The sequence below is a fragment of the Pelophylax lessonae genome (assembly GCF_965119305.1).
Source record: "Pelophylax lessonae genome assembly, chromosome: 1".
NCBI lineage: Eukaryota > Metazoa > Chordata > Amphibia > Anura > Ranidae > Pelophylax > Pelophylax lessonae.
Window position 1 is genome coordinate 472577535 of NC_138768.1, and position 24380 is coordinate 472601914.

Consider the following 24380-nt stretch of genomic DNA (forward strand, 5'->3'; position numbering starts at 1 on the left):
ATTGGTAAGGGCCAAAAGTGCTGAAATTTGTACTGTAAGCATGTTGAAGCTTAGTCCTGAGTCGAGGCCGTACTGCAAAAAATCCAATATATTCGCCACTGAGGTGAAACGGGAAGAAAATCCCTGCTGGACTGAGAAATCCTCGAACCTCTGCCACACTCTATAATAAGTGGCCTTTAGTAGATTCTTTCCTGGATTACAGAATGGTGGACATTACCGAGTCAGAGAGATCTAGATTCTGGCGCTTGCTCCTCTCAAATTCCATGCAGTCAAGGCCAGACAGGCCGAGTTGGGGTGAGTGTGGCCGTTGCAGATGAGAAGGTCCCTGACCTGAGGGAGCCTTATTGGAGGACACACCGCCAGACGACAAAGAAGGGGAAACCATGGCCTCCTCAGCCCGAATAGAGCTATCACAATAGCGGGTACTCCCTCCTCCATGATCTTCACCAATGATTTGAGGATCAGACTAATTGGTGGAAATAGGTAGACCTGCTTGAAGCCCCACTTCTGATAGAGAGCATCCTGGGCCAGAGCTTGCGGGCCGAAGAAGTGGGAAAAAACGGGACAGTTGAACTGTGTCGCCATTAAGTCTATCTCGGGAACCCCCATTGCTCGACAAATATTTTGGATTTTGCATCCATCCTGTGTAGTTGGCGAAGTTCCTGCTCAACTGGTCTGCTAGGGTATTCTGAGGGTCCGGGAGACACGATGCTGAACAGTCCAACAAGTGGGCTTCGGCCAAGGAGAAGATCTCCGCAGTTACCTGGAGAAGTTTCAGACTTCCTGTCCCCCCTTGTTTCACAATGTACGATACTGCCGTTGTATTGTCCATGAGAAGTCTGACTCTCCTGCCTTGGATTACGAGCTGAAACGTCTTCAGCGCCTCCCTGGCCGCTGTTCGTTCTAGGAGATTCAAGGAACATGGCAAACTCTGGTCCACACTCCCTGCACTTTCAGTTGTAGGCAATGCGCCCCCCAACTCTGGAGACTGGCATCCGCAGTAATCGTGATCCAGTCTCCAGGGCTGACGGGCCCGCCCAGGGAGAGGTTGCTCCTCTTGGTCCACCACAGAAGGTTGTTGGAAACTAAGCAAGGAACCTGGAACCTCTGGCTGAGAGAACTGCGGCGCCACTGGCTTAGAAGGCAGAACTGAAACCTTCTCCTGTGCCACCGTGCCCAAGGCACTGCTGGGATACAGGCCATTAGGAGACCTAAAAAAACTCATGCCTCGATGAACCGTGATTTTCTTTGAGGACCTAATCCCCTTGGTCCCCGCACAGACTCGATCAATCTTCTCTCTTCACAGGAAAATCTTGTATTGGACTGTACTGAAACCGCCTGCCCAGGTAGGTTAGGCATTGGACGGAACAAGTTGGCTCTTCTGCACATTCACCATCCACCCAAATTCTGATTGGGTCTGCAAGACTTGATCCCGGCGGTCTATGAGAAAATCCCTGGAGTGAGCCAACACCAGGCTATAGTCCACATAATGCTCAGGATCCCAGGCCCCAGAAAGATGGGCATGACCTTAACTAGCACTGAACAGCTATCTAGGAGTAAGTAAACTGAATTCAATTCTACTAAAACTTGACAAGATGAAAGCTCTCGAGAGTCCTGCAGGCTAAGGTGTTAACTAGCAGCAGTGCTCCTACGTCGCTCTAAGCAGGATATCACTGAGGAAACGAATGCCCTAAGGATAGAGAGTACCTCCAGAAGGGTTCTGGGGTGGGTGCCGTGACCAAAAACCTACCCGGACCCAGAAGGATGGACATGACCTTCGCTTGCAATGAACAGCGATCCAGGACTTAAGTAGACTGGATTTGGATCTACTAAAAATGAACATGATACTCCAAGATCTAGAGGGTCCTGCAGGCAAAAACGTTACTTAGCAGCAGCACCCCTACTTCGCTATCCGCAAAATGTCACTTGAGGAAATAAATGCCATAAAGATTGATAGTACCCTCAAGAGGGTTCTGGGGAGAATGCCAACCAAAAACATACCATGACCTAGGTCAAGTCATTGTCTGCTAGAAAAAACTAGCTGGCGAACCCAGACTATAGGAATATGTAGACTAGCGTTAGCTAAGTCCAGAAAAAGGCACCAGCCCTTCCTTACCACCAGAATAATGGTTTTCCAGGATTCTGTCATAAAGACAGGAACCTTCATAAATACCGGAATGTGCTTAGCACCAAGAATCATCCAAAGGCCATCTGACATTTGTGAACCCAGAGAGGGAATGAATATTCATGCTCCACCTCTGCGTCCGCATCGAAAGAATGCCCTGAGCCAAAAATCACTCCTTAAAACTGTTGACAGATTGGTGGAGCATGGGAGCTATGGTAAGGAAGCAGGAAACTGCTGCAGAGATGAGAACATTAGCGATCATTGATCCTCAAACATTTAAAAATGTCTTCCAGGGTATGGGAAGTAATGCAAACATTGTACACTGATTTCTTTTTAAAACCTGCATCTGACCATAGCTCTAGAGCAGTGATAGCGAACCTCGGCACCCCAGAACTACACCTCCCACAATGCCCAACTATACCTCAGAGTGTATGAGCATCATGGGAAATGCAGCCCTAAAACATCCAGGGCGCCAAGGCTTCTGAAACCACAAGCCCCCTGTTGCCTCTGCATTGAGGAAGCATGCCTATGGCTGTTAGACTCTGCAAAGCCTCAGAAAGCAGAACATGCAAGGGCCCCCCATGGACTTAGAGTGGTGAACTGTCCCCCACAGCACTGGGGCAGCTTGACTCAGAAACCTAGAGAAGCTAAGTGCACAATTATCAGTATTACTGCCCTCTGCTGGTTAAGAGGCATATGTGCTGCTGTACAGAACCTAGTGTTCCCAGGTGGTCCCCCATTCATCCACTAACCAGGTCTAAACCTGCTTAGCTTCTGAGATCAAGCACATACAGGGTGGTATGGTGTGGCCGTAGGCTATCTCCACTAAGGCAACTCTGATGCTGTAGTCCTGGGCCATCTCCAAGAGCCAGGCAAACAAGCCTTTACCTGAACTGAGAAAACTTTACACAAGCTTCCCAACCAGAGCCCTTTCTCCTACACATGGAGAACCTTATCTGCTCTAAGCAATAAGGACTAATAGGATAGCCATAGGCTGCACATAAAGTGCAAGCTTACGCTATTGTCTGTCGCCTACAAACAGAAGTAACCTTGTTTTTTGTCTCTGCAGCAGGTAGCAACAGTATTGTAAAGCAGCGCAAGCTGTATGCCAACACTTGGGAATGGTAACTGCATCCAGTGTTCACAGTAACTTTGTGGCTACAAATAGTGGACAGGAGAACCTCTGACTACCCCATTAAGGCAAAAACACATTCTCCTTCCTGGCAACATATCCTCCCAGCACCTCATTGTGCTAAGCATGAGAGGAAGATCCTTGGACTACCTCCTTAAGGTATTGCTGAAATATCCTCCAAATTAGTGATAAGATGATGTGAAGCATTCACAGCCGTGTCAATATTTCAGTATGTCATCTCCTGGGGAATAAACATCAAGGTTGCAGGGTGCTTAGTTCACATTCATCCCCACAACACTGTGGCTCCACACTCGATCAGGTCCATTCAGAGTGACCAACTGACGAAAATTTATTCCGTCCTGGCCACATACATTGCTCTCTCTTTTTTTTTTTTCCAAAAAAGATAAAGAAAAACAAAAACGCATTCCTGCCCAAAAAACATCTTCAGTGCTTTGAGGCTGGCGGCAGCTTTAGACAAAATTACCCCAAGCTTCAACACAGGCAAAGTAGACCAGGATGTGCATGTACTCACAGTGAGGGCAGCAGAGACCCAGTTACACAGTGTATTGGCCACAGAGGAAAAAGGAAGCCAGCTGCACCTGCAGACTGCCTCCACTGATTAACCAAAAGCTCCAACGTGATCAGAGGAAGCCTGGGCTGGCCCCCTCCCCCCACACTGGAGCATGCAAAACCACCATCTCTAGTGAACTACAAGAGCCAGCAAGCATGTTTAAGGGGAGCAAAATACAGCAAAAAAATTGCCAGCCAGCTTCATAACATCATTCATACTGTAACAACAGCGAGGAAAGAACCTCCACTGTAATACGGCATCTGTGCCAGTTTTGACTGTCAATTAACGGTATCAGTATGAAAATGCAGCAATTTATACTGCAATGTAACTTACCCCCAGCACCAAGGGGAACCCACCATCGAGGGAGATTTACAGCCCATAAGAGGGGGTCTTCTTACCTAGGAGAGAGGCTGAACCTGGGAAGGCCACAAGGAAGGATAACATATTTTTCAAGGTGTCCGGAGCGAGGACGAAAAAAAGAACACCTCCACCAGGTACTGCCTGCCTTTTATGCTATTTCAGGGATGTCCTATGGGGGTCAGAGGGGCGGAGTTGACCCGTAGTATGATGGCATGACGCAGAGCCAGGAAAAACTTTTTTAAATTGTCATACAAATATATATTTGAAATCATATCTTTATTATTTTTTGGCAATAACATGGTGTGGGCAGATTTCTGCAGTTACACCCCTCCAGCCAGAGCCTTAGAATAGAAGGGAGGTGATTCCTCTATTAATTTACATGTAAAATCCTGCCCTCATTGTATTTAGCTGGTTAGTGGGTATGGAGGAAGTGAAAGGGAGTGGTATGTCATGTACCACTTTATATGCGCCCACATGTGTGACTCTATAGTCATATGGGCTGTGCAGATGAGAGAGGAAATGCTAAGCATAGAAACTCACTGAAAACTGAGCATGTGCAGAGTTGACACCACAGCTGCGAACTCCCTAGCTGAATTGGGGACAAAAACAGAAGGTGGAGATAGAGAGCAGCAGGATCAACCAGGTTTTGCAGAATACAGAAAATGAATCTCATAGTGACTTTGTAAGTATAAACAGCATGTTAATGTTCATATAAAAGAACATCTGGGTAGCAGTGACCATAATATGATTTCATTTAATTTTAGCTGTAAGCAACAAACGCATACAGGAAATATAAAAGCAAATAACTTTAAGAGAGCAAATTTTCCAAGGATGAGAGTTTCTCTTCAGGACTTAGACTGGGAGGGAATATTGGCATCGATGAACACAGAACAGAAATGGGAATTTTTCAAAAAGACTGTATGCAAAGTACTTACTGCAAAGTATATTCCCATGGGCAATACGTTTAAAAGGATAAAAATAAAACCTATGTGGCTCACGGCCAAAGTTAAAAAAGCTATAAATAACAAGAAAAGTTTTAAATAATAAAAAAAAAAATTAAAAATGAAGGAACACTATTATTGTTTAATTGTTATAAAGAATATACCGTATTTTCCGGGATATAAGATGACTTTTTAACCTCAAAAGAAACCCCTAAAAATGGGGGGGGGGGGGGTCATCTTATACGCAGAGTAAAAAAATCTCTAAGGTAAGTAAGTAGGTGTAACCTAACCTCTCAAAGCGCTGGCTGGATGTGCCCTATTAATCTTTGCCAGGCCATGACGGCAACGGCGGTTTATCCTCATATGTGTTGATGTGCCTGTAATCTTCATATTACAAGTGAGTGCAATATTTTCTGTGTGCTTTAATAAACTACTGTCTGGACTTATTGCACTAGTGGAGGCTCTATTTATTTCCCCACATGTTCTGAGTACCTGGGTATTGATGACCAACTGGTGTACTGGAAGGCTGATTTCTTTATCTGACCATATTGTTGTTTAACACGCTGAGAGCTCAATTTGGAGAGTTAATGAGCATTGAGGTCTGGTGAGTTGCCATCCGTTACTAATCCTTCATATTCACGGCTATTTGGATCCATGGTGCATTACACATTTTTGATCATCTATTTCATTTCCTGCATCTTTGGCTGAATGGACTTTGGGACTTTTTAATGTGTCAGTGATTGCATTGATTTTATTGATTAGCATTTCATTGGTAGTTCTACCTTCTTTGCCAAGAATTTGTTAATTCATATTTACCTTGCGCTACTAATATTTGTCATTTACTTTGGGACCAATATTATTATTATCATTTATCTATTTTTCAAGTATCAGCATTTAGTTTAGTGGTCAGCTGGGCTATACAGTTGACACCTCCTAAAGCGCAGAGAATTCTCTATAGGTACTGGGCGGCTCTGTGAGAATATATTTTTTGGTAACAGAATATGTAAAAAGAAAATCAACGACGCAAAAATTCAAAATGAACGACAGATTGCAAAAGATAGTAGGACAAACCCCCAAAAATTCTTCAAATATATTAATAGTAAAAAGGTCAGGTCTGCGCATGTAGGATCTTCACAAAATAATCTGCAGTGGGTGACTGGGGACAAAGAGAAGGCAAATGTATTAAATTAAAAAACAAACTTAAGCAGCGCTAGCATGAATATACTGTGCATAACAATGAGACATAAATAACATATAAAAGTCCTTAAAATGTGATCCAAATAAGGTGCTCAAGTGCAGAAAATTATTCAAAGTGCTCCAAAGTGGTAGGTGTCCCCTCTTGGTTCCCCACTCACCAAATTGCCAGAATTTTTGAGCCTTGGGTATATATTGCACATAAGCCTTCTTGGCCAGGATCTCAAAGATGATCTTTCATAAAACCTTGGATAAGGGTAGGGTAAACTCCGCCTCCGTGTCCACCATTAAAATATAGAAAGGCCATACATGGTGAAGTATGTTTGAACAGTTTATTGTGGTTAACAAGTCAAAAACATACTTACAAACATGTATTTTAATATATCGCATATATCATGAGCCTCGTGTGAGCCGCGCTCGGCGTGCATTCCATGATGCGACCAGGAAGTGTCTGACCGGAAGTGACGTTACGTCTCGTCTGTAACCGGAAGTTGCGTCAACGCGTTTCGCCCTCCTCCAGGGCGTTTTCAAAGACATCACATCCGGTTTACGGACTCAATTTATATCTGTTCCATATCAAACGTCATATCCGGATTTGATATTCTTATTAATTATCTAATGCTCAAAAACCTTCCGGACTTTTGGCAATTAGTTTCGGACCCGGTATTATGGATCCACTACTGAAAAAAATCTATTAATAGATACATCTTTACTTATTTGACGAATATTAAGTCCGGGCATCACTTCCTCTTTACAACAAACTTTATTCAACAAACAAAATTCATGTAGGTGATTCATATTACATCTTTTATTAAATAGTTATATTTAAAGCCTAATAAAAATAAAAATGAAATACAAAACAATAAAATAATTCCCTGTAATAATTTAATTATTAACAAAGTATTGATTATACTACTAATCAATAATATATATTAAATAAAACCTACTATCGGAAATTTGAATGAATTTTATTATTATTCAATAAATATATTAGATAGGATAAAATTTGTATAGAGAGAGACTTCTTAATTTATTATTTTATTTTCAATATTATGGGAATATTGTAATAATATTGGCAGAGGATGTAATTTGGAATAAATAAATAAATATTATCAGAGGACATATATATTATATTTACTATATTTACTAGAATTGTGATTTGGAATAAATAAATAAATAAATATTATCAGAGGACATATATATTATATTTACTATATTTACTAGAATTGGGATATTTGCATAGATTAAAAACATTATTAAAAAATTTTCTAAAAGATAAAAGGCAGAGGACATATATTTTAAAAAATATATATATATAAAAATATATATAAAAAAATTATAAAAGGCTGTAAAAAAGGAGGGCATATAGGTAGCGTACAGGTCTCTTTACCAATTAGATAAAAAAACAATTAATGTCTAAATTGACATTGAGACCTTTGGGTTTTAAAGTCTCCAATCGATGTATCCAAATTTTTTTATATATATATTTTTTTATATATATTTATATATATATATATTATAATTTTTAATTTTTTATATTTTTTATATATTTTTTATATATTTAAAATATATAAAAGTGGAGAAGGATCTGGGTGTTCTGGTAGATCCTAAGTTTAATAATAGCATGCAATGCCAAGCTGCAGTTTCCAAAGCAAGCAAAGTCCTTTCTTGTATTAACAGAGGCATGGAGGGCTCCAGAGAGAAAGATATAATTTTGTCCAAGTACAAATAATTAGTAAGACCTCATCTAAAATATGCAGTTCAGCTTTGGGCACCAGTTCTCAAAAAGGATATTGGGGAACTGGAGAAAGTGCAGAGAAGGGCAACCAAACTGATAAAAGGCAAGGAGGAGCTCAGCTACGAGGAAAGATTAGTGGAACTGAATTTATTTTTTCTTGAGAAGAGGAGATTAAGGGGGGATATGATCAACATGTATAAATACATAAGGGGTCCATATAGTGAACTTGATGTTGAGTTATTTCACTTTAAGGTCAACACAGAGGACAAGGGGGCACTCTTTACATCTAGAGGAAAATAGATTTTTCTCCAAATACAAAAAGGTTTCTTCACCGTAAGAGCTGTGAAAATGTGGAATAGACTCCATCCAGAGGTGGTTCTGGCTAGCTCACTAGATTGCTTTAAAAAAAAGGCCTGGATTCTTTCCTGGATGTACATAATATAAATGGGTACTAATATTTATAGGTAAAGTTCATCTAGGGAATATCCGATTGCCTCTTGGGGAATGAGTAAGGAATTTTTTTTCCCCTGCTGTAGCAAATTGGATTATGCTTTGCTGGGGTTTTTCGCCTTCTTCTGAATCAACTGTGGGTATAGGATTGTGTATATGGGATTGTATGGTTGGGTTTTTTTTTTACTGTTTTTTGTTTTTTATTGGTTGAGCCAGATGGACTTGTGTCTTTTTTCAACCTGATTAACTATGTAACACAGAATGTATTGATATTTTTTTATGATGTGGGTTTAGTGACACTTTAACACAGTATTAAACTCAAAACCAAAAATTTTATATATTGCATCTTATAAATCATTAGATGTATTAGTTTTATTTTTTAGGCTTTTTTCCCCTCTGTTTTTCACCTGGCGAAAATCGCAGATCGCCGTCATTACTCGTTAAAAAAAAAAACACCAAAAATGACAGAAATCTTTCCCTTAGTTAGTAAACGCAATAACTTTTGTGCAAACCAATCAAAATGCGCTTATTGCGTTTTTTTTTACCAAACATACGTAGCAGAAAACAAATTGACTTAAAATGTTAAAAAAATTTGATTTTTACATTTTTTTGGGGGGGAATTTCATGTAAAAAAATGTGAAAAATATTGTTATTTTTTCAAAATTGTCGCTCTTTTTTTGTTTATAGCGCAAAAAGTAAAAAAAGTCACGCAGTGCCGAATCGCAACATAGGGCCTGGTCAGGAAGGGGGTAAAATCTTCCGGGGCTTAAGTGATTAATGAAATTAGTTTGACCATTTTCTTTCTCAAACAATATATTGTTAAAAATGTAAGATTTTGCTGTTTGTTGGTAAAAAAAAAAAAAAGCTTTGTTTTGTCTCCACAGCTAACTTGGCCACCACAGATATAATATTTCTCGTGTGCTGTGTGCCCATTACTGCTGCCTTGTACCCCCTTCCTGGATGGATATTTGGTGAATTCATGTGCAAATTTGTAAACTATATCCAGCAGGTGAGCATGCATTCAAAGACATTTTAAACAAGTGTGTATTTTCAAATCATTATCTATTAATTTTACATATGTGCTCAATGAACAGGGTTCCTTATGTCGAATCAATATACAGTTATCCATTTGAAAGAAGTGGTATTTCTGGTCGGAACACAGATTTTTGCTTTCCATATGATAGAAATGTACAGTCTGGGGTGTGTGTTTTTTTTTTAGGCTTCTTGAATCAACTTTATTTAAAGAAGTTGTAAAGTCAGAAGTTTTTTTTTATTTTAATGCATTCTTTGCATTAAGATAAAAACCTTCTGTGTTCAGCACCCCCCTAAGCTCCCCTAATACTTAACTGAGCCCATCTCTCTCCAGCGATGTCCACGAGTGTCTCACCCATCTGAGACTCTCCCTCCTGCACACAGCAGCGGGGCCATTGGCTCCCGCTGCTGTCAATCAAAAGTCAGACAGCCAATCAGGAGAGAGAGGGAGCAGGGCTGGGCCACAGCTCCATGTGTGAATGTACACAGGGAGCTACAGCTCGGCTCAGGTGCCCCATAGCTAGCTGCTTGCTGTGGGGGCACTCAACAAGAGGGAGGTGCCAGGAACACAGAAGAGGGACCCAAGAAGAGGAGGATCCGGGCTGCTCTGTGCAAATCCACTGCAACAGAGGATGAAAGTATAACATGTTTGTTAGATTATTGAAGAAAAAAAAAAAGACTTTACAATCAATTTAATGAACAATTTTGTATTTATGTAACCTTCTGAAATTCATATTAAAATCAGCTTATACCCTCCAATGCCTATCTCTGTTATGCAATACATAGTTACATAGTTACATAGTAGGTGAGGTTGAATAAAGACAATAGTCCATCCATGGCTGTAATCATCTCACATACCCCTGAATGTTCTGATCCTTGAGATGCACGTCCAATAGTCTTTTGAAAGCCACCATACTACCCGCAGAAACCACCTCTTGTGGTAGAGAATTCCACAATCTTGTAGCCCTAACAGTAAAGAACCCCCCACGTTGCCTGAGGTTAAAACGCTTCTCCTCTAATCGCATTGTACGCCCCCGAGTCCTCATGCAATCCCTTCGACTGAACAGCTTTTTTTCTAAGCTGAGATCCCCATTGAGATATTTAAAAATTGCTATCATGTCCCCCCTCAGGCGTTTCTTCTCCAGGGAGAATAAATCAAGCGACTGCAGACACTCTTCATAATCAAGGTCCTCCAATCCCCTAATTAGTTTAGTTGCCCTTCTCTGGACTTTCTCCAGCTCCAACACATCCCTTCTGAGGACTGGCGACCAGAACTGGACAGAATACTCCAGATGCGGTCGGACCAGAGTTTTATAAAGTGGAAGGATTATAGTCTTATCTCTGGAATACATCCCTTTCTTTATGCATGCTAATATTCTGCTTGCTTTGGCAGCTGCCGCTTGACATTGCATGCTGTTGCTTAGTCTATCATCAACCAAGACTCCCAGATCCTTCTCCATTTTTGATTCCCCCAAGGGTTCCCCTCCTAATGTGTATTGTGCTTTTATGTTTCTAGTCCCCTAGTGCAAAACCTTACACTTCTCCACATTTAACCTCATTTGCCATGTCGTTGCCCACTCCATTATTTTGTCCAGGTCATCCTGTAGGATATTTGCTTCATGCTGTGCAGTTATTGCCCTGCCCAATTTTGTGTCATCTGCAAAAACTGCTATTGAACTACTGACCCCGACCTCAATGCTGTTTAAGAATAAATTGAACAAGGTTGGTCCCAGGACTGAGCCTTGGGGGACCCGCTTACTACCTCACACCAGTCTGAGTATGCGCTGTTTATTACCACCCTTTGGACACGCCCTTTTAGCCAGTTTCGTATCCAAAAGCAAACCCTGCTGTCGATACCTGCAGACCTTATTTTATAAATTAAGCGCTTATGGGGAACTGTATCAAACGCCTTAGCGAAATCTAGGTACACCACATCCACTGGTCTGCCCCTATCTAGCTCACAGCTCACCTCCTCGTAGAATGTTAATAGATTGGTTTGACAAGAACGCCCATTTGTAAACCCGTGCTGGTTATTACTGATGATGCTGTTGTCTTTAGCAAACTCTACGATATAGTCCCTTATCATCCCCTCCAGAAGTTTACATACTATCGATGTCAAACTGACAGGCCTATAATTTCCTGGGACATGCCTCTGACCCTTTTTGAATATCGGAATCACGTTAGCTTTTCTCCAATCTCCTGGTACATCTCCTGTCCTAATACTGTCCGCAAAGATCAGGAACAGTGGTCTGGATATAACCTTACTGAGTTCCTTGAGTACTCTCGGATGTACGCCATCCGGGCCTGGTGATTTGTTTGTGTTAAGTTTATCCAGCCTTTCCCTGATTTCACCCTCTGTTAGCCATAGTGGCAAGTCCTGTGTATTACTACTAACCAAACAGTCATGGTCAGTGTACCCCTCCGTTTCCTGTGTAAATACTGACGAGAAAAAAGCATTCAGCACGGTTGCTTTTTCAGTGTCCTCTGTAACCATCCCCCCATCATCGCTAATTATGTGAGAAATATGCTCTGCCCTAGTTTTTTTGCTGTTGATATACTTTTCTTTGTTTTTTTTTTTTTTACCATCCTCCGCTATTTGTCTCTCAAAGTCTATTTTAGCCATCTTGATTTCGTGTTTACACTTCTTATTTGCCTCCTTGTATTGGTTGAAAGCCAATACTGTGCCTTCAGATTTATATTTCCTGAAGGCCAATTTTTTTCCCCTAATAAGATTTTTAACGCTACGGTTTAGCCAGCCAGGTTTGGCTTTGTCTCTTCTAAATTTATTTCCCATAGGAATGCACTGCAAGATGCCTTTGCTTAATATATTCCTAAAGCATTCCCATTTTTCCTCTGTGGTCAGGGATCCTAGGGTTCGGTCCCAGTTTACCCTTTCCATCAATGAGTACAATTTTGGAAAGTCTGCCCTTCTGAAGTTAAGGGTTCTTATGTTCCCCACGTGCCTTGTTCTATTGTTATTTACACTAAATGTGATCATCCTGTGATCGCTAGAGCCCAGGTTGTCCTGGACTCCTACCTCCGAGATTATGTCTGGGTCATTAGTGATCAATAGATCCAGGATTGCGTTTTCTCTAGTAGGAGAATCCACCAGCTGTGACATGTAATTATCCTGTAAAGTTTCCGTGAATAGACGGGCCTTCTGTGAGTGTGTAGTCCCCTCTTCCCAGTCAATGTCGGGATAATTGAAGTCCCCCAAAAGTGCTAAAGATACCAGCTCTACCTCCTCCCCTTGTTTAGGTGGCCTATAGCAAACCCCCACAATTACTTTTCCCTTTTCTCCTTCCCTAAGGAGTTCTACCCACACGGATTCTAACTCCATACTCATCCCTTCCGTAATGTCACACCTCTCTATCACCCTTACATTGTTCTTGACGTAGAGACATACCCCTCCCCCTCTTTTTCCTACCCTGTCCTTCCGGTACACCGAATACCCTTGGATATTTGCCAGCCAGTCATGTGAGGGGTCGAACCAAGTCTCCGTTATTCCCACAGGGTCTATGTCCTCCTCATGTACTAACATTTCCAACTCATCCATTTTATTAGCTAGGCTCCTGGCATTAGCATATACCCCTCTTAGTTTTACGGAAGTTAAACGTGATTGGTTATGTTTATTCCTGTTTGGTCTGAGGTTCTCCCACACAGACCTACCGATTGACGTTGTGGACCTACTGTCGCTGCTGACCCTACAACTGCCTTCAGTCCTTTGCTCTCTCCTAACTGACTCTACTTCTGAACCCTCCCCCCCGTCTCCTAGTTTAAAAGCCCCTCCAACTTGGAGGCCATCTTTCTCCCCAAAAGAGCTGTACCGTCCCCATTAAGGTGCAGCCCATCCTTACTAAAGAGCCGGTAGCCGACTGAGAAGTCAGCCCAGTTCTCCAGGAACCCAAACCCCTCCTTCCTACACCAATTCCTCAGCCACTTGTTAAGTTCCCTAATCTCCTTCTGCCTCTCTTGTGTGGCTCGAGGTACAGGCAGTATTTCAGAGAAAACCACCTTGGAGGTCCTATTCCTCAATCTATTACCTAAGTCCCTGAAATCGTTCTTTAGGATCCTCCACCTACCTTTAACTTTGTCATTAGGGCCCACATGCACCATGACCGCTGGGTCATCCCCAGCCCCGCGCAATAATCTGTCTGCCAGATCTGCGATGTGCCGAACGCGGGCGCCCGGTAAACAACATACTGTTCGGTTCACGAGATCTTTTTTACAGATTGCACTCTCTTGATAATTGAGTCCCCAACTACCACAACCTTTCTAACCTTTCCTGAATTACAGCCCCCCTTCTTCCTGGAGCCGTCCCTCCCCTGGCAGCTGGGGGAGGGCGCATGCTCCAGCACTGCCACCCCTGAGCTGATATCCCCCTTAACCTGCAACTCGGCAAATATGTTAGGGTTTACCAACTCAGGACTGGCCTCCCTGACACTCCTCCCACTAACATTCCTAACAGTCACCCAGCTGCGTACCTCTGCTGCTTGCGTCTCCTCTATTCCTCCCTCCTCTATGCTGGCCCCTGCCAGCGCCTGATGGGTAATGTCCAAGCTCCTTTCCAGGTTGTAGATGCCACGCAGTCTTACCACTGTGTTCTCTAGATCCACAATGTGGGCTTCCAGAGCAACAAGTTGCTCACATCTTGCACAGCAGTATTCGTCCTCGATTGGTTCATCAAGAAACTCATACATGGCACAAGAAGTGCACTGAGTGGCATCCCCAATCCTGTCGGACATTATTACCCACTACTCTATGGGGATAATGTTAACGACCTGCTCTTCCTTACCTATACTACCACTAACTCCCCTGGTACAAAACCTGGGGTACTCACCAGTCGCTAATATACTAACCAGTCACTAAGATACTCACCAGTCGCAAAGATACCAACAGACACAAAGATACTCACCAGTCGCAAGATACTCACTAGTCGCAAGATACTCACCAGTCGCAAGATACTCCCAGTCGCAAGATACTCACCAGTCGCAAGATACTCTCCAGTCGCAAGATACTCTGCAGTCGCAGCTACTCACCAGTCGCAGCTACTCACCAGTAGCAGATACTCTCCAGTCGCAAGATACTCTCCAGTCGCAGCTACTCACCAGTCGCAGATACTCACCAGATACTCACCAGTCGCAAAGATACTCACCAGTCGCAAGATGCTCACCAGTCGCAAGATACTCACCAGTCGCAAGGATACTCACCCGTCCAAAGATCTTCACCAGTCGGTCGGTCACAGAACACTGTCTGTCAGTCGCAGAGCACAGTCAGACAGTCGCAGAGCAGTCAGACAGTCGCAGAGCAGTCAGACAGTCGCAGAGCAGTCAGTCACAGCGCAGTCAATACGCTGTTACAGAACCCACACATGCATGCAGCATCTTGGAGGTGGACCTTTTTCTGAGGCAACACACATATGTGCTCCTGTGCTTATGCTGGAAGCATGTTTCATAGTGCACTCCCAGCACAGAAACCAAGCTGTCAATGACAGCTCCGGGTCTCATACTAACGATTGGGAATCTGGTGGATTGACTCCAGATCACATAATTGCTGTGAAAACCTGTAATTGTCTTACAGTAGTCACTTTGCAAAACCTGTGCTTGTATCTTTTTATCTTAACCAAAGGAGAATAACGTAAAATAATTAGAAAAAAATTGAAAAAAATCTTGATCAAGACTTGATCTAGGTTAGTGTCAAGGTCAGTGTTAGGGGTCAAAGGTCAGAGTCTATGGGAACAAACAACAAACAATATACACAGCATTGCAACGAACATCAACAGGAAAAATATTTTTGGTGGTTTTAATTGGGTGATGAGTCATGGTAATTGCAAGAAAAATGCAGTTAAAATGTAAACATTTTTTTGTTATATTAACTATTTTGGGCCAGGTTTCCTTGACAAGATAAACAAAAATTAGGAGATATCTTATAACATTTACCACTATATGAAGGCCCAATTTGTCCTGAACAAAACAAGTTCTAAGTACTAAGTAGTTGCAATATTTTACTAACACATGTCAAAGTTGCAAAACTGCATTTACATCGTAAAGGGGTGTTATGAGGCTCTTTGGATCAGACCAGGCAAAGCTAATACTGTATATTTTATAATGTTGTTGTTTCATATACATGTAGCACCCTCCTAGGTAGGTGCTAGGAAAAGGCATATATTGGCCCTATCTGCTTATCAGGGGGGCTGGATTTGTTAGCTGTGCTGTTACATGCCTCCAGGTGTGGCCTGTTGAGTCTGGGGAGTCTCCCCACTGTATCTAAAGATGGATCTTGTTGGACAGTGGAGGAAAACTAGCCAATAGCACACCAGGGTTTATGACTGTCCCAGTGGGTGGGGTTTGCCGCAGTGTACCCTGGGATTGGAAATAAATCTGTGGGGAGCATGTGACAGAGCGTCTTTTGGCAGAAGCATCAGTCCCAGGAGGAGGTGACGGCTGTCTCTCCTCCTGTAAATGTGAGAAGGTGGTCCAGGCAGTCGGCCTAGGGACCGGAGGTTGAGCTTGGCTGCAAGGGATCCAGAGTTGCTGACTGAGTGGAGCTGCTGGGCAGAGATCTTCAGGAAAAACAGTGCCATGAGTACTCAAGATCTGCCCAGGGGTCTACCTAGGAAAGGGGACCACTCCAGACAGGTCAAAGGGGATCCAGGAGCCAGCTAACCAGGAGTGCCCAGTAGAAGGGGGGCCAAGTAGTAAAGCCCTGAAGTTTTGTGAGTAAAGGGGGGTGCCAGGAAGAGCCCTGAAATGTTCAGCAGTACAGTTTCATTAAAGTCTGCTACCTCAGAAAGGAGTACTTGGGGAGCTTAAAGGGACTTTTCCACAATCAGCGGTGAAGTTCTAGTAACGGGCCTAGCCAAGGCCTGCATCAGTCAGCGTTAACCAGCATCAGTGAATCGTTAACCAGCGTCAGTGAGGCACTAACCAGCGTCAAGCAGCATTTTTCAGTGTCCCTGCCTATTTGTGCATAGTTCAGTTGTTGGAGTATCCCACTTCTCCCTTCTCCCATCCAAGTTCTCAAATAAACCCTAAAAACCAAAGAAACTGGACTTGTCTGAAGTGCTCACACTTGAAAACATGCTTAAAGGTACTGTTGTTGCTAGCCGTAGCCCAGGGGGACCCACACTCAGCAGCTCCCTTGGGAGTAGTGCTACATCAATGCTGTATCTTGGCCTAGGCCAACAAGGCCCAGGCCCAGGGCAGCACTTTGCAGGGGGGGCAGCAACAAAATAATAATAACAGATGAAGGGGTGGATCTTAAATAGGAAGGGGTGGGAAAAAATATAGAGAGCGCCTGATTTTAGTCTTGCCTAGGGCAGCACAAAACTGAAATATGCCACTGTGCTACATACAGTATATGAAATTTTTAAAATAAAAATCAAGTGTATCCTCATTAAAAAGAAGAAATGTTAACATTAAAATAATTCAAAAGTAGATCAGCTACATTCATATGTTCAAAAAATCTAACTTGGCATGGTTGCAACAATTACTGCTCAGGAGACATGAGACAGGAGTTCCAGAGCATATGTTCTGGATGCTAGGCCCTCACATGTACAGCTCAGATTGTAGCATTGCTGGAAGAATGGTCAGAGCAGTGGAAACTGTAGTCCAACATATCTAATTAAAGTGTTAGAGTACAATATTGGGGGTGCAGTGTTGAGCACAACTTACAGAGGAAAAACTATTTTTGTGGCAGACATGTGGGTAGTTAGATATAGCATTGAAGTCTTGTTCAGTGAAGCAGTGGCCTGTGGGAAATCTAAACTCTTATTTTCTACAGCTGTTTGTCAGATTCACAACGTGAATAGTGATCGTAGTTTTTAAAGCACTGTTGATCCACTAGCTGCCACTTTTATTGCTAATTATGTATCAACATACCTTTCATTTGTGCTATTGGTCTTTACAGGAAATGTTGCAAAGCTACAATATTTTGTTTTACATCCTCTTCAAAAAAAGAGTTTTTGATTATTATTTTACTTTTCTTGAAAGCCATTCTATTAAACCATTTTTATTGCTCATGAAAGTTGCTATTGTAGTGATGTGATAATTTCTTTGCCCATTTTTCAAGTGTATACTCCTTTTAAGCGGTGTTTGTTTTGCCCTTTTCCAATATGGCTGCTGTGCTCTCTCTCTGCAAGGAGTATGAGGTGATCAAGAATTGCAGAGGTATGGCAAGGATTCTTGGGTAGGTGTGGAAAAGAGAGAGCACATTTTGAGAGAGAACAGTGGATTCCTGCTGAGAGCACAGACTGTAAGTTGCTGCAGCCTCCTCTCACTGAGTCATACATAGAGACTGTTAATGATTTCATGTTCCTGTTTGGAAAATACCTTTTGGATGGTTCACTGAATGTTATTTCTTCAATACATGGACTTTCAAATACAATTCTGTGTGGATTATTGTCTATGTGGATGATACATTTCTTGATTAGGATTTCACTTGCAATTCACAAGCCCCAATTGAATGGAGGCACTAGCCCTGTTTAGAGATCCTGTCCTGATTACACAGATTATAAAGACTCTGCTCCTAAATACTATACAGGTGGCGCCATCATACCCCAGTAGCCACAGAGAGTGAAAAGAATGGCACTACACTATATTGGAATTTGTTAAGGCAATAGCTATTAGGAACTGATTGTTGCAGGCTGAAGTCTTTCAGATAAGATTCTTTAAATAGGTCTCCTAAATATGACTTTTTTTTCTATAGTTCAAATTCGTAGGCTAATGTTTTCCACGGCTGCTAAAACAGGAAAACCAACATTAGTCTGTATGTCTTTCACAGGTTGAGTCACTCTATATTAACTATTATTGGTCAAACCAGAGTTTAATTTCAAACCAGAATTAAAATGATAAATCCTATGAGTAACCAATTAACAATATAATTGCTGCAAACAATCCACTATCTCATACAGCGTAAATAATATAAATAAATAATAATAATATAATAGCAATTTTATTTACCGTATTTATAATTTCAAACCAGAGTTATAGTAGCAAACATTCAAAATCTTCAAATATGGCCCCAAGTTGGGGATATACTTGAAGAAAAAAGAGTGGTGCCCACCTACTGTCCCTAGTCTAATAGGTATGGGGATGTGATGACAATATATCCAAAAAAAAGTTAATAAACAATGCAGTCAATAACAATGAAGTCAATGCAAAAAACAAAAATGTACACATCAACAGTGTCTGCAGTCTCTCCTTCTGGAAGGTTCTGGAGTACATCCCATCAACACACATGTAAAGGAACACAAACGGGGGAAGGAGAGAAAACACCACTGTCTAAAGCCAAGATTCGAACCACATATGGGCAGGTTGAATGTACCCAAGTTTATTGATCAATCAATTTGGGTACACCCAGCCTGCCTGGTTTTACATGCAATTATTGCAAGCGCGGCAGGAGGGATTTCTGCATCAACACTGTCTGTAATGGTGGTGGAATCTAGTGAAATTTGCTCCATCTATGGCCGGCCTAAATATAGCAAATGTGAAAATGAGATGTGAATATATAGAAATAGGTGCTGCACTCGCATACAAACAGTTGGGTATGGCTTTTCAAAATGGGTATTATATGTGGCATCCCAAAGGTGGCAGCTTCTTAAATTACTCAAAAATTGCATGAAAAATAGAAAACAAAGAAAATAGCACCACTCTGATAGTAGCATTAGTAAAAGCTTTAAAAAATGGAGTGTACAGTATTTCACTCAGATATAGTAAGTGAGAAAGAGGCATTACTCAAGATCTCCAGCAGGTGGCTTTATTCTATTGGACGTCTATGGGAAGCACATGGAGGATGAGCTGGTGGATGACCTAAAGGTGAGATCAGTGTGAAGATAAGCAAAGTGGAAATAAACAAAGAGAGACCATGCTACTCTCAGTGTAGCATTTATTAGAAAGAGATAAAATGAGAAAATATACCGTTTTGCACTCACATGTGGTAAGTTGAAATACAAGGATTACTACAAAGTTCAAACAGGTGGCATCATTCTAGTAGTCCTAATGGAGAAGCACATAGAGGATCGTAGGAGAGCTTCTATTTGTGGATGACTTGGACAGAAAGCCATGTCACATATACAGGAACCAGGAAGAGCCAACAGTGTAGCGTAGATAGTGTAGATGGCGGACCCTGTGGACCGCAAGGAATGCTTACCTGAAGGGCATTTATTTTAATTTTTTTTAGCCTAATGTAATCAATAAATATCTTTTAATTCTATCTGGAGCTTTCCTATGATGCAGACTTTTTACTATTGAAGTCTACTAGAGTGAAGCTGTCAGAGGTTTGAGTTTTACATTGGTGCTTCACAGCTGATGTGGTTATGGAGTTGGAATTTAGTGCTTTTCTTTGATTGCATGTATTGGATAGAAAAAAGGAAGGCTTAATCTCTAAAAACAAAAAAGGAAAGGACTTTACACATTAAAAGTATATAATAAATTAAGTTGAAAAATATATATTTAATTTTAAACAGTAAGTACATATGAATCTTACAGTATTTCTTACACATATTTAAGTTTCTCGAATATATTTTCTATGTAGGGTAGATGCGACATTAATTGTAGGGTAGATGGCACATGTAATTCTGAATAGATCAGTGATCTGTATACCAGTGTGAATGAATCCTCTCTCTCTATATCTAAGTAACAATTAAATTCCATATTTTGTATAAAATAAAATCTTTGTTTTGTAAGAAAAGGTACATGTTTGGAAATTCTTGTTCAATTCAAGTGAAGATACAGTGGGTACGGAAAGTATTCAGACCCCCTTAAATTTTTCACTCTTTGTTATATTGCAGCCATTTGCTAAAATCATTTAAGTTCATTCTTCTTCCTCATGAATGTACACATAGCACCCCATACTGACAGAAAAACACAAAATTGTTGACATTGTTGCAGATTTATTAAAAAAGAAAAACTGAAATATCACATGGTCCTAAGTATTCAGACCCTTTGCTCAGTATTTAGTAGAAGCCCCCTTTTGATCTAATACAGCCAGGAGTCTTTTTGGGAAAGATGCAACAAGTCTTTCACACCTGGATTTGGGGATCCTCTGCCATTCCTCCTTGCAGATCCTCTCCAGTTCTGTCAGGTTGGATGGTAAACGTTGGGGGACAGCCATTTTTAGGTCTCTCCAGAGATGCTCAATTGGGTTTAAGTCAGGGCTCTGGCTGGGCCATTCAAGAACAGTCACGGAGTTGTTGTGAAGCCACTCCTTCGTTATTTTAGCTGTGTGCTTAGGGTCATTGTCTTGTTGGAAGGTAAACCTTCGGCCCAGTCTGAGGTCCAGAGCACTCTGGAGAAGGTTTTTGTCCAGGATATCCCTGTACTTGGCCGCATTCATCTTTCCCTCGATTGCAACCAGTCGTCCTGTCCCTGCAGCTGAAAAACACCCCCACAGCATGATGCTGCCACCACCATGCTTCACTGTTGGGACTGTATTGGACAGGTGATGAGCAGTGCCTGGTTTTCTCCAAACATACCGCTTAGAATTAAGGCCAAAAAGTTCTATTTTGGTCTCATCAGACCAGAGAATCTTATTTCTCACCATCTTGGAGTCCTTCAGGTGTTTTTTAGCAAACTCCATGCAGGCTTTCATGTGTCTTACACTGAGGAGAGGCTTCCGTCGGGCCACTCTGCCATAAAGCCCCGACTGGTGGAGGGCTGCAGTGATGGTTGACTTTCTACAACTTTCTCCCATCTCCTGACTGCATCTCTGGAGCTCAGCCACAGTGATCTTTGGGTTCTTCTTTACCTCTCTCACCAAGGCTCAGTTTGGCTGGACGGCCAGCTCTAGGAAGGGTTCTGGTCATCCCAAATGTCTTCCATTTGAGGATTATGGAGGCCACTGTGCTCTTAGGAACCTTAAGTGCAGCAGAAATCTTTTTGTAACCTTGGCCAGATCTGTGCCTTGCCACAATTCTGTCTCTGAGCTCTTCAGGCAGTTCCTTTGACCTCATGATTCTCATTTGCTCTGACATGCATTGTGATCTGGAAGGTCTTATATAGACAGGTGTGTGGCTTTCCTAATCAAGTCCAATCAGTATAATCAAACACAGCTGGACTCAAATGAAGGTGTAGAACCATCTCAAGGATGATCACAAGAAATGGAAAGCACCTGAGTTAAATATATGAGTGTCAAAGCAAAGGGTCTGAATACTTAGGACCATGTGATATTTCAGTTTTTCTTTTTTAATAAATCTGCAACAATGTCAACAATTCTGTGTTTTTCTGTCAGTATGGGGTGCTATGTGTACATTCATGAGGAAGAAGAATGAACTTAAATGATTTTAGCAAATGGCTGCAATATAACAAAGAGTGAAAAATTTAAGGGGGTCTGAATACTTTCCGTACCCACTGTATATATAATATATACTAATAATAATAAAATATATAATAATATATATTTTTGGCTTATCTATAGAATAAGCATTTCCTTTTTTATATTTAAAGAAATCACTTCCTTACATTTCTATCATGAAATATTTCTTGAAAAAAATAAATGTACCCAAGACAAAAGAAATGGTTGATAACACTTCAGAAATTATGTTACAGAGCAAAACTTTGAAGGAGTATATTCCCAATAAATTAACAATTGCTAAACATTTTAGAGGTTGTCCTTATTTGTGCTACACTGATATCTTACACCATTGTTCCAAAGATAGATTCCTCCTAACGTATTTCCTCTTTTGCAGCCAAATTGGGATATCAACTACTTAATTTTTTTACATAAAAAAACAAAATTAGATAATGGGCTGGTAAATATTAAAAAAACAGCTGCTGGCAACAAATACATTGCAAAGAATAAGTGCAGCGCAATAAGATATAAACATAAACTTTATACTGTAAATTCATGTTAATGTTTTTTTTTTCTGCATTTATATTTCCCTCGTGGCACATAGTTCAATGTATTGCTAGGCAGTTGAACAACTTGAACTATTCAATAAAGTAGAAGAAACATTACTTTTCTTATAGTTGCATTTACTGAATTAGTCCTTTGTGTTGTAAAAATGCAAATCATACAAAACTGAGCATAAATGTAAAGTTCTATATCCAGAGAGCAATATATACAATGGACAGCTATAAATCACTTACAAAAAAAGGTGGGTGGGAGAGCAAACTCACTGAAGAATCCTAATCTGAAAAGTAAAACATTACAAGATCTAACTGAATATACAGAAAACATTATGCTAACAAGCAATGTCCTAGGCTTGACAATTAGGAAGTGGAAGATTGAACACGTGGCCATGAACACATGGGAGCTGGTTCTTTTAGTTACTGATAAAACTGGAATCGCTAATGTATTTGCAGTCAAACTAAACTGCTATACCTACCTATGGCTAAATACATGGCAGCTGCATTTTTACTGCCCACCAGCCTCTACCCCTAAACTGCAAATGTAGCCTACTATGGGGCTATGGACATGCCGTGGTTGTGATGCTTTGCTTCATGATATGGCAAAAATGATCGCTTGTTAAATTAACCCATGTCATGTTCATGGCCCATTCAAGAAAATGGAGATTTGCTGCAACCACATGCAATAAATGTGGTTTCAGCACAGTGATGCAGGTTTTCATGGGTTACAATAGGTAGCGATCAGTTAACAAAATACCTCCACACCTCCTGTCAAATGCCCTCTGAAAAGCAATATGCAGCAAACTGCTCTTCAAAGGGCCAATGTTTGTGTAAATGAGTCCTAAATGTCCATAATAATATATGGCAGAACATAAATAGCGAAATCTGTGTTCTTTAATAATTTTACTGTCCTTCTTTGCATCCTGTCCATTATCATTGCATCCTTTACTATATCCAGTGCCAAAAACTGAACCGTATATTCCGGAGGAAATTAATATAACACTTTGTACAGGGACAAAATTATGAGTGTAAGCTTCATTTAAAACAGGAAATGAAATTCCTAGCTTTGGAAGCTAAAGATTTACAGGGCATGCTTATATTAACCAGTTGCCGACCGCACTATAGCCAAAAGATGGTTACAGCACGACTGACTAGTTCTGGTACGCCGTGATATGATGGTGTCCCATGCTAGCGCTTCTAGAGTATATCCAGAAGTGCCCATGATCGCTGGGTTTGCAGGATCCAGCGAATCACAGATCAGGATAAAGGGCCAATCACAGCGGCCCTTTACCATAGTTACATAGTTACATAGTTAGTGAGGTTGAAAAAAGACATCAGTCCATCCAGTTCAACCTATGATGTGTGTGTGTGTTTGCTTTTAACCGTACACTGTATACCCCTGTATGTTGTGGTCTCTAAGGTGCCCATCTAATAGTTTTTTGAAACTATCAATGCTCCCTGCTGATACGACTGCTTGTGGAAGAGAATTCCACATCCTTACCGCTCTTACAGTGAAGAACCCCTTACGCACTTTAAGGTTAAACCGCCTTTCCTCTAGTTTTAGTGAGTGGCCACGTGTCTTATTGTATCTCCTTTCTCTGAATAGTTTGTTCCTTATGCTCGGGTCACCAGTACAGTATTTGTACATTGATATCATATCCCCCCTCAATCGTCTCTTCTCCAGAGAGAATAAGTTCAGTGCTTGTAGCCTTTCCTCATAGCTGATGTCCTCCATTCCCCTAATTATTTTTGTTGCCCTTCTCTGGACTTTCTCCAGTTCCAGCACATCCTTCCTGAGGACCGGTGCCCAGAACTGGACGGCATACTCCAGATGTGGCCGGACCAGAGTCTTGTAGAGTGGGAGAATAATCTCTTTATTTCTGGAGTGAATCCCCTTTTTTATACATCCCAGTATTCTGTTGGCTTTGCTTGCGGCGGCTTGGCATTGCATGCCACTGCCCAGCCTGTTGTCTACCAGTACCCCCAAGTCCT

At 41.4% G+C, this 24380-nt stretch overlaps 1 protein-coding gene across 1 annotated transcript in view; it reads left to right on the top strand.

The window, feature by feature from the left end:
- Window positions 1–24380, top strand: part of KISS1R (KISS1 receptor) — a 423650-nt gene that overhangs the window by 141336 nt on the left and 257934 nt on the right. The window contains exon 2 of the mRNA XM_082247986.1: window positions 9396–9520. Within this exon, the coding sequence (XP_082104112.1) occupies window positions 9396–9520 (125 nt within the window). The remainder of the gene's footprint in view (window positions 1–9395; window positions 9521–24380) is intronic.